Here is an 11,515-nt window from a genome sequence, read left to right as displayed (position 1 = left end):
GTCCCCGCTCCGTTTGCCTCCATGTCAGCCTGTATTTTCTCTGTTGTTCCTCCTCCCGTGTATGCCTCTCTAGTGGTCCCAGACAGTTCCCACCGTGCTTAAAGCAGGTTAGGGATGCAAAGGAAGAGTCAACCCAGCCTCTAATATTAGCAGGCTCATTGTGGGCCAATGGACTACTATTTCGTCTTCTCTCAAGTTCCAGAAGGACCCCAACTCTCACCCACTCCAGGATCCCGTCTCTGGAACCTATTCACTCTCAGGGTGCCTCCTTCACTGATCTAATGACCAACCATAGGCCGACTAGGAAGATAAAAAAACTAGTGAACCAGGTCAGTTTCTCAAGACATCCTTGCTCTTTTGTTCCTCCCCCACAGCAACTTTTCTGCCTTCTCTTTTGTCACCTGTCCCGTCCTAGATTCCTTGTTTTCCAGCAGATATGGGGAGCAACTGACAGGTTTGGGGATCCAAGTCAGGATACAGAGTAGGAAAGAAATGCCCTTGTTATGAAACCCCTTCCTTAAGATTAGCTCCTTTCCAAAGGCAGGGCTAGCACGGAAGCTGGGCTCCCTCATCTCCCAGGAATGGATCCTGAATGTTTGAGCGCCACAGGTCTGACCTTCCTCAGGATGCTTCCTGGGCTCCACACTCAAAAGCTCCCCAATCCCTTGCTATGAGGATGAGGGGACCTTGTCTGGTGGGTCTGAAGGAATGACCTGTTAAGACCAAAAACTTTAAAGTGACTCAAGCACACTTAATCTCTTCAATTGGCTTTAATTTCCAACCACTTGATTTAATCAACCCAGCAGGAATTGTGGCAGGAGTTCCGGCCTAAGAGGGGGACAAGTGGCTGAAGGTAAGATTGTCTTTAGGAGCAATGCCCTGCGCTTGGATCTCCCTTGGCTCTGGAGGAGCCTCCACAGACCTGGCATAGAGGCTGGGCATAGAAAGTGCTTGGGCAGCTCCTGTTAAGGTTCATTTCCAGGAGAGAATGGGCACTCTCATTTGGAGTTCTTGGAATAGGTATATGTGAATAAACTGGTCAAGAGAAGGGCCTTTACAATGGAGGGCAAGGAGCCCTCTGCTTAGTGCCCCATGCCCTGTCCTCATTCACTTGGAGGAAAGGCTGGCAGGAATCCATAAGTGGCCAAATGGGTTGGCTTGCCTCAATACTACTAAGTTTGGAGATAAGGGAACTAACTCCCTTCTCCCTCCTTCTACCCAGAGGGCAAGAGAGGTTACAGCTCTCCGAACCCAACTGACCTCTACTAGGGCCAGGAGACTCAGAGGAAGGAGGAGAGTTCACAAGGGCGGGTAGGGGTCCCCTAGCCAGATGGGAGCAGCACCTAGGAGATTACCTTACCTCTATCTTTGAGGAATGAGTCTGGGCAACAGAGATTAAGAAAAAAAAAAAAAGCAACACTAAAGACAGTCCCACACGAATCAATTTTTAATAATTTCAACTTGCCACCAGCTTCAGATCCAGCTGCCTTGGGGGTTTATCACCAGGGAAAACACTAAATGCCCCAGGCTGAGCTATCCATCCAGTGATCAGATGACCCAGCCTGTGATCTCTTAAGAACCTACATCTACACATGGCAGCCTGTTAGTGGATTCTCTGGAACTAGTGCATAGCTGCTCAATGTTAGAGCCAGAACTCTGGTTCCCAGGGAGGGCAAGTATCCCAAAGAGATTTGAGGTTAAATGGATGGCAGCCCAGGTGGTCCCAGACATGCTCTTACTGCTGAATTCCTGCACTTTCTCCTAGAATATACTAGTGCTGTTTGCTCCTGCCATCCTGAGGGCTTTAGAAACTGCTTTAAAAAGGGAGGATCTCGAAGCAGCAGCTATTTCAGAGGCAGCTGTGGGGAAAGCCTATAGTGGTTCCGTGGAGGCTATCCAAGGAAGGAACCACAAGGCAACTCCCCAGAAGTCAGGAGATTTGCCTGTGGCCCCACCCAGAATCTGAGTGGACAGAATGGAGGCCTTATGCATGATGCTCACCTGGCCTGTTTCAGATGGAGGGCACCCTACCCCCAGAAAGTTCTCTCCCTCCCAGGCACTAGACCATGACAGGAACAGATTCCTCCCCAGAGGAAATTCTCAGGCAGGTTAGATGTAAACAACAGCAGGGTAAGGGGGTGGAACACGTGGAGGGGAGCTCAGCAGAGGCAGGAGAGGCTGCCAGAGGAGGGGGGGCTAGGGAGGCGGGGGAGCTGCTGGAAAGGGAACCAGCAAAGTAGGCACCTTGAAGGCTCCAGAAAGCCTGTCAATGTTTATTTCATACACACCCTAAAGACAGTAAACCAGATTAGAAATGAAAAGTTAAGGTTGTGACCCTATTGTGCTGATGAGTCAAATGGGCCAGAAGGGGAAAGCTAACGGTACTCCTGGTGCCAAAACTAAAATTCAAAAGGCGGTGGCCGGACAGCAGAGCACTGGGCAGATTCTCATCTCCAGTTTTCCCAGAGAAGTCAATTCTGAATTCAGAAAATAGGAAAACTGGCTGGGCATGGTGGCTCACGCCTGTAATCCCAGCACTTTGGGAGGCCAAGGCGGGTGGATCATGAACTCAGGATATTGAGACCATCCTGGGTAACATGGTGAAACCCCATCTCTACTAAAAATACAAAAAATTAGCTGAGCGTGGCACACACTCCTGTAGTCCCAGCTACTTGGGAGGCTGAGGCAGGAGAATCGCTTGAACCCAGGAAGCGGAGGCTGCAGTAAAGCCAAGATCACACCACTGCATTCCAGCCTGGGCAACAGAGTGAGATTCTGTCTCAAAAAAAAAAAAAAAAAAAGGAAAAAGTACACTATTCCTATCTTACCCTAAATCTGAGCCAAAGGTCCCGATGGCTGGACAAAGTGCCAGTGGGGGCAGGAGACACAGATTTCAAGCCAAGCACAGCCCCAGGCCCAAAGGAAGCAGGATGTAGCTCCAGCTATATCTGAGAGTTGATCTGTTTTCAGAAGCCGAGCAGAGCCACTGACTTTCAGGATGCTGGCATTACCCCGAGGCTTGCCTCACCAGCTCCCGAAAATTAGTCAGTAGCCACAGCTTGTAACCTCAAGATTGGAAATGTGAGGGGCTGTTTAGGGAGCCCACTCTGGAAGTCCCCACATTCCTGGAGGCCTCTCCACACTGTGCCTACCCATTCCTCCCCAAATAAGATTATCCCTGGCTTGACCCTCCTGCCCCTGCTGCCCGAGCTCCATTGAAGTGTGGTCTTCACCAAGAGAACTTGGTATCTGTGTTTCTCTCCAACCTCGGGGGCAGCCCCCTCTCCCCTCGCTCCCCCTCCAGCCCAAGATCCTCATGGGTAAGGGCAGTCAGAGGCTGCTCAGGTAGGCGTGGCCTCAGGAGATAGTGGAGAACTCCTTGAGCAGGACTTCTTGGCTGAGTGTGTGGAAGGCCAGGTTTCTCCGGACGTTGGTGCTAATGGATCGAACCTGGGAAAGGGTAGTTGGGGAAGGTGGGAGGGCACAGCCAGAGAGAAAACAGGAAAGAGTCAGTTCTAAACGGCAGAGGACAGTGCCTGCTACACGGGGCACTAGAAGTCTCTCTCTTAGGAAATGAACCCTTAACAGCTATTATCCCTGCAGGCAAATAAGCAAACAGTTCCTTGACAGCAGGGAAGGAGAGAAGAGCGGACAGGAACAAACTCTGGAGGATGTAAGAAGAGCATCTGGGCTCCTGGGGAGGTAGAAGCAGGCACAGACAAGAAAGGAAGGCTGAGGCTGGCCTCTGTCTCTGCTTTGGCTAGGCAGAAGGGGGACTGGGCTGCTCAGTGATCTGATGGAGGAGGAGAAACTGAGGCCAGAGGACTCATGCTCTAGAGCCACCTCTCTTTAGATGTGTTTCTAGTCTCTTCACTCTCCCTTTGGATTTATTTACATTTTTGGTTGGAAGGAGCGTTTAGAGATGCAGTCCTTTTCTGGCACAGATGGCAAGGGTAGGATCCAAGGAGGCCAATTTCAATGGCCAGGGCCAGGTGACACTGCTAGTGAGTCCCAGCTTGGGAGCAGGGCCGAGGGTTCTTAACTCCTAGTCTAGCACTCCTTCTAAAGATGCCTGCCCACTTGAAAGGGAAGTCTGGGGCGTATCCTTGCTATGTGCCCACTGCTCACCTCACATACTCTCTACCCACAGAACCCTAACCCAGTGTTGCCTGGGTCAGCAGGGGAAAAGCCCGTAGAGAAAATGTCAGAGGGCCCAAGTCCCTACTCTGAGAGGATTCCAAGAGGAATCTGGCAGACTCTTCAAGGAGATTTCCCCACAGGAAATACCTGTGTAGATTGCCTGAGAAACAAAAAGGGGAAGGAGGAGGACAGTGTGTCTGCCCTGGGCCCCAAAGTCTCAGGAGCTTTCCTTCAATTTCTGCTATGCTATAGGGAACTTAATGAAGTCGTCAGGAAGGAAGCAGAGGAAAGGGCAGCATGGCAAACAGCAGGAAACTTGAGCTCATTAGCTCCAAACTGGACCAGACCCTCTTTGCTCCCCTGTGCCAGGGGAACAAATATGAGCAGAACTGAGTAAGGCCGTGGCGAGTGTCTCAGAGCCTCGAGACACTGCTCCTGTAACCCTCTCCAGCTCCTCATAGATTGCTCTCTGTTAACCATTGGCTCCCAGAACTTCCTCCACATCAACTTAAAGACTTGCCAACCATCCCATAAAAATGCTCTACTCTGCTATCACTTTACACTAATGGTTTCTGTGTTCCAAACTAACTCACCCCAGAGCATGTCTTCCTGACCCTGTGGAAGTCCAAAATCCTGAGGAATGTCATGTCAGGATCAGAGTTGGGCTGTGTTTAGCACAAGACAAACGATCTAAAACGCAGTGCCTTCACCACACTTGGCATGGGGTAAGTAAAAGCTGAGCTGATGCAAGTTCAGCCCCAGCAGAGGGAGGACTAAGGACAGGGGAAGTGGGTACAGAGGCCTGCATGTCCTGGTCTCTGTCCCCAGCCAGGATGTTTGTGTAAACCAAGTTGGTAGGGTTACAGGACTGCAGGGGGGGCTGAGCTTTTCTTGAGAACAGCTCAGAGCACAGGGCAGGAAAGGGACCATCAATAGGGCTAGCTCTGTGGAGACACTGACTGGGAAGTTAAGTAGGAGGCAGAGCAAATGTTCATGGCTCCAAGTGCCCACGGGTGGGGGCTGCAGGAAGTTGAGTGATTGGAAAGCAGGGAGTGGAGACTGGAGAACTAGATAGGGAGGGGACTCAGACCAGTGGCCAGTTAGGAGTTTAGGAAGAAGTGATTCCATAAGAAGGGGAAGAATTAATTACTCTTATTAGTTGCCCTGAGGACAGGTTAAGGAATAACGAGCCAGATCTGCTCCTGGGAACACACATCAAACCCCAGGCCCAGCTGGAGCTGTGCAAGGGCTGTCTCCATGGCTGCAGAGGAGAAGTAGGCAATACTACCTCTAATAGCATCTTCTCTTACTGCCTGGTACAGTGGGGGAGAGAAGTTGCAAACCCCATCCCAGCAGACCCCTCAAATCTTGTTTTATCTGCCCTTAGCAAACCGCAGTTGTTCCCTAGAGGCCCATCTGCACAGTAGAACTCAGTGGCTGGGGGCGGGCCCCTAAGACACAGGCAGAGGCGGTGGGGCACTCACCAGCTCTTTGAAGAAGGCAGCTTCCTTGTGCTGCTCTGAGTAGCGCTCATACTGGTCCAGGCCATCCTGCAGCTTCAGCGTGAGCGTGTCATAGTTGGCTCTCACCACCTCCAGCACCTGGAGGACATCAAGGGCCAGGCAGGGCTTAGGTCATGCAAATCCCACACCCCTTAGCCCCATTCTGCTGATCTACTGGGTTGGGTTTGGTCTGCGACAACACCCCCAAGAAACCTTGCTCATTACTTATCTTCCAGAAAACAGCCTGGCTACAGGGAGCGATGCCTCAGGTTTCTGGGACCACTTTCTCTCTCTCTCTCTCTCTTTTTTTTTTTTTTTTTTTTTGAGACTGAGTCTTGCTCTGTCGCTCAGGCTGGAGTACAGTGGCGTGATCTCAGTTCACTGCAACCTCTGCCTCCCAGGTTCAAGCAATTCGATTCTCCTGCCTCAGCCTCTCGAGCAGCTGGGACTACAGGGGCACATCACCACACCTGGCTAATTTTTATATGTTTTGTAGAGATGGGGTTTCGCCATGTTGGCCAGGCTGGTCTCGAACTCCTGACCTCAGGTGATCCACCCGTCTTGGCCTCCCAAAGTGCCGGGATTACAGGTGTGAGCCACTGAGCCTGGCCAACTTTCTAATCTCTCTCTTTTTTTTTTTTTTTTCCTTTTTGAGACAGAGTCTCACTCTGTCGCCCAGGCTGGAGTGCAGTGGTGCAATCTCGGCTCACTGCAACCTCTGCCTCCTGGGTTCAAGCAATTCTCATGCCTCAACCTCCTGAGTAGCTAGGATTACAGGTGCATGCCATCATGCCCGGCTAATTTTTGTATTTTTAGTAGAGACGGGATTTCTCCATGTTGGCCAAGCTGGTCTCTAACTCCTGAACTCAGTTGATCCACCAGCCTTGACCTCCAAAAGTGCTGGGATTACCGGCGTGAGCCACTGCACCCACTGCGACTTTCTAATCTCTTATATTCCCTGCCTTTCCTGACCAGCCCAGCCTGGCCACCAAGTCTATTTACTCTGAGTATGGTAAAAGAGCATGAGAAGAGGTTACAGAACAGTGAGCATCTCAGCTCACCAGTATCCCTGACACCACAAATGTGCTCTCAGGCTTATCCTGAAGCTTTCCCTGGTCAGGCTGTCACAGTTGCTGAGTAAGACTTTGCCAATGTCTCCTTCCTTCTCCCGTTCTGGGAACCACATTTCTTCAGTCTTGGGATGTTCCTCAGCACCATCTGCTACTTGTTTTCATTGCTCAGTGCCAACTCAGTCTTCTTATCCAGTGCCTGGATTGAACTTTAGGGCATCCCAGCCTTTGGATATAGGGTATGCTTTCAAGACTAAGCTAGAGCCTTTGTTCTGTGGGGTTTTTCTCCCACAACATCTCTCTGATTTTCTATGCGGGGAGGATTCAGACTTCCACTGACTCCAGGAACCTTGACTATCTGTGGTTACAGAAAGAAGGGACTGTTCATAGCCAGGCCAGATGTGACTTCAGCTTATAAGATCATGAATCAAAGGCAAGGACAGTCGGGAGAGAGGCACTAAACATCAAATCAGAAGAAGTGAGCTAGGAAGAAAGGGGAGACCAAGAAAGGGGATGATCATTCACTCTGATCATCGGAGTGAAGTTGATCTGACCTGGAGGAAAGCCTATGGCATCGTGGAGAGCTCCCTGCTCAACAGGGAGCTTGGAGGAATTAGTGAGTGACAAGGAACACACAGCTCTGACAGAAGGGGGTGGGGGGTTGGGAAGAGGAAATAAGCCAGAGTCAGGATGGAGGACAGGCTCCTGAGGGGCCCAAAGGTGCCTCTGCAATGTTCCCTGCACCAGTCCAAATTTGTGCCAGGCAGACTTCACTTGGTAGCAAACACTCTGGCTGCCAAAAATTCCTGAGGAGAGAGAAGGGCTGGAGGGCACAGGGAAGGCTTGTGTCCCTATGGGAGAGTTACCGAGTTTGGTTTGGGAGGAAAGGAACAGCTAGGGCAAAGGTCTGGCCCAGCTTTCTTCCCTTCAGACACCCAGCTCTACAAGATCATTTTGCCTGGTGTGTCCCACAGACTGTAGTATAGGCTGGTTCCTCTGCTTCTCATTCCATTTGTCAGTTCTGTAGGCAGGAGGACTGGTACCCAGCAACAGCAGTCACCCACAAAGTAATCTGGTCCTCTCATGCACGTGGGCTGCACTCGTGGCTGGAATATCTGCAGCCAAGGTCTTGGCTCAGAAGTGAATGGCTCAAGCCCAGAAAGAGGCAAAATTCCTCCAAGATGGAATCAGCCCCTAGGAACCAGGCAGAATAGAATAATACATGTTTTCCTACGCCCTGAAATCTGGGGAGCCTCAGCAATGCTTAAGACCCAGCAACTTGGGCTCAGCCTTTCCTGAGCAGTGTCAAGTGCCAAAGGACAAACATCATGCTAAAGTCAATTTCTGCGAAAGAGGTTACTGCATATGAAGAGATGGTTGTACCTTCTGACTACATCCTCAGAGCCTCAGGTCGCAGGTAAGGCTGCTTTGATCACCCAGACTCTCTCCTCTTGCCAGGGCATGGTAGAAGGTCTAAGGTCTCACTGAGAAGAGTGATTTCTTCCTATCCCAATAAAGCTGGCTTTTGCCAGCATGGTTTAGTTTAGTTTGTTACAGGGAGGTGAGAGCAGAAAAGGTCCCTGAGCTACTAGCTCCTTGGAAGAAAACCAGAAGTAGCCAGACGTGGTGGCTCACGCCTGTAATCCCAGCACTTTGAGAGGTCGAGGCGGGTGGATCACCTGAAGTCAGGAGTTCGAGACCAGTTGGCCAACATGGTGAAACCCCATCTGTACTAAAAATACAAACATTAGTGGTAGTGCGCACCTATAATCCCAGCAACTTGGGAGGCTGAGGCAGGAGAATTGCTTGAACCCAGAAGGCAGAGGATGCCATGAGCCGTGATCGTGCCACTGCACTCCTGCCTGGATGACAGAGCAAGACCTTGTCTCAAAAAAAAAAAAAGAAAGAAATCCAGAAGCCTGGCTGGACTTATAGTGCCCATGATCTCAGCTCTCCTCTTGTCCAGCCACTGCCCATTGCCACCTCCCCCTTCCCCGGCCCTTTCTTTTTTTTTTTTTTTTGAGACAGTCTTGCTCTTGTTACCCAGGCCGGAGTGCAATGGTGCTATCTCAGCTCACTGCAGCCTCCACCTCACAGGTTCAAGCAATCCTCCTGCCTCAGTCTCCTGAGTAGCTGGGATTACAGGCGCCTGCCAACATGATCGGCTAATTTTTTTTTTTTTTTTTTTTTGTAATTTTAGTAGAGACGGGGTTTCACGATATTGGCTAGGCTGGTCTCGAACTCCTGACCTCAGGTGCTCCACCTGCCTCGGTTTCCCAAAGTGCTGGGATTACAGGCGTGAGTCACAGAGCCCAGCCTTCCCTGCCCTTTCTTGTGGGCTTACTTCCTTTCTTCCTCTTATACCCGAGGAAAGTTGCCTGTCAGTTCATCTAGTCTCTGCTGTCTCCTGCCCTTGTCACTTTTCTTTTATTCACAAAAGAAAAAGACATTCTAGGCTCAGGTCTGGGCCCCAACCCATCCAAGACTTCAGAACACTGGCAGGTACTTGCCTAGCCTGGGACTTCGCTTTCTGTAGCTCAGACTTAAGGAACATGTCTCATTTGAGTCTCAGCACTGGCCTGGGACACGGTGAGGGCCACACTTAGGCAGAGGGCCATCTCCCAGAGCCTCTGCCTAAAGGCCTGAGGCTTACCACAATTTGCAGCCTCAGTATCTGCTTCCTGGCAACTCTAAAGGTCCTCTCAGGTTGAAATCCCTTTCCAATCCATCAGGTAACAGTCTGCGCCCCCACAAACACAAGGCTACTTTCTTTCATCGGCCGTTGGGCTTGTGGGCTTCCTAGAATCATGTCAACCACCTCAGCCCAAAGGAGCCTCAAAGCCAGTAAGTCACCTACAGGTCACATGCTCTCCAAGGAATCCTCACATCACCACCTATGACCCTTAGGAAACAGACACTTGGGTCGTGGTGAGAGCCTGATAGAAAGTTAACTATGCTGGCCAGGCACGGTGGCTCATGCCTGTAATCCCAGCACTTTGGGAGGTCGAGGCGGATGGATCACGATGTTAGGAGTTCGAGACCAGCCTGGCCAAGATGGTGAAACCCCGTCTCTACTAAAAATACAAAAATTAGCTGGGTGCAATGGTAGGCGCCTGTAATTCCAGCTACTCAGGAGGCTGAGGCAGGAGAATCACTTGAACCCCGGAGGCGGAGGTTGCAGTGAGCCGAGATCATGCCACTGCACTCCAGCCTGGGCAACACAGCGAGACTCCGTCTCAAAAAAAAAAAAAAAGAAAAAGAAAATTAACTGAGCTGGGAGTCCTACTCTTGTTATGGGACTTCAGACAATTCACCTAGCATCTGTGAGTCTCAGCCCTTTTTTCTATAAAATGGAACTTGAACTCACCTTCCTAAAATGACATGGGAATAAAAGTTTTTAAGTTCCTGAATAAAAGTTTTAAGTAACATACAATTGATGGAAACACTGTCATCCCAATGGCTACACAGCTACTTAGACAGCTCCTATGACTCAAAAGTAACTACTTTCACAGTCCAGGAAGTACCTGCCTATTTCAAACTGTCCCAAAGATTCTATGTGCATAAGTGATTCTTCACCACAAGGGAACATCTTCTGGGTTCAAGTGGAAGACAAGGGATACACAAATGGCCTCAGTTTCAAATATCTCATGCCCTCTTCTTTGCCTTAAAACACTTTGCCTCAACTTAGGTGAGGGGAAAACAAAGTGGGCAATGTTTGGGAGGGCCTAAACATCTGCCCCTGAAGCCTCTGGAGGTAAGGGGCCTGAGAGGACAGCAAAGCCATCAAGAATATAGGATTGAGGTCAGAGACCTAAATTTTAGTTCCCAGTCAACCATTAATTAGCAAAATAAATTTATACAAGTTTCTTAATGTCTTTGAGCCTCAGTTTTCAGTATCTATAAAATGAAGACAACACCATCTACATCTTATAAGGCTGATGTGAGGATAACATGAGATAACAATTGTACAATGCCTGGCACATAATCAATAGTCAATAATGGTTACTAATTTTACAACGAAAATCTTTCTGGTGACAAGGAGTATTTGGAGTTCTGGCTGTCTCAAGATAGTTCTAACGATAAGCCAGGGGGGCTAGGGCCTCATACATCTTCATTCAGCCTATGGCAGATTCTGGTGAAGAGGAAACAACACTGTCTATTCTTTTTTTCTTTTTGAGATGGAGTCTCACTCTGTCGCCCAGGCTGGACTGCAATGGCGTGATCTCGGCTCACTGCAACCTCCACCTCCCAGGTTCAAGCAACTATCCTGCCTCAGCGTCCTGAGTAGCTGGGATTATAGGTGCGCACCACCATGCCGGCTAATTTTTTTTGTTATTTTTAGTAGAGATGGGGTTTCACCATATTGGCCAGGCTGGTCTCAAACTCCTGACCTCATGATCCGCCCGCCTTGGCCCTCCAAAGTGCTGGGATAACAGGCGTAAGCCACTGTGCTGGGCTAACATTGTCTATGCAATGTGAAAGCAAGCTTCCCACAGTGACCTCACCATTTTCAGTGTAACTAGCAAGGCATCAGCCAGAACTCAGAGAATGGCCAGTATAACTTTGATAGTGCAAAATGACACAGGTTATACTAAAGAAAAACTAAGCAAAGAGGCCTGGCTTTGAATGATGCAGGTTGTGAGGCTGTTGGCCACATCAGGATGAGGATGTCTTCAAGACAAGAAGTAGATGAGATCCCAGTGCACAAGGTTAGTTCAAAATTGCTGACAAGGTTTCAGACACATACACACCCTAGCACACATAATATGCATTCCTCACAGAGTATTCAGTACCCTGTGCTCC

General features: G+C 49.8%; 1 protein-coding gene across 3 annotated transcripts in view; it reads right to left on the bottom strand.

The window, feature by feature from the left end:
- Positions 1-1,424: 1,424 nt before the first annotated feature.
- The window catches only part of ARMH3 (armadillo like helical domain containing 3), a 220,289-nt gene continuing 210,198 nt past the window's right edge, over positions 1,425-11,515 (bottom strand). For all 3 annotated transcript variants that reach the window (XM_055251146.2, XM_055251185.2, XM_055251155.2), the window contains 2 exons: positions 5,625-5,741; positions 1,425-3,450 (listed from right to left, as the gene is read on the bottom strand). In XM_055251146.2, the coding sequence (XP_055107121.2) occupies positions 3,358-3,450; positions 5,625-5,741 (210 nt within the window). In that variant the 3' untranslated portion in view covers positions 1,425-3,357. The remainder of the gene's footprint in view (positions 3,451-5,624; positions 5,742-11,515) is intronic.

Source organism: Symphalangus syndactylus, chromosome 2 (assembly GCF_028878055.3).
Source record: "Symphalangus syndactylus isolate Jambi chromosome 2, NHGRI_mSymSyn1-v2.1_pri, whole genome shotgun sequence".
NCBI classification, from domain to species: domain Eukaryota; kingdom Metazoa; phylum Chordata; class Mammalia; order Primates; family Hylobatidae; genus Symphalangus; species Symphalangus syndactylus.
Note: the sequence above shows the minus strand (reverse complement) of the source record. Positions and strands in the feature narration are given on the sequence as shown.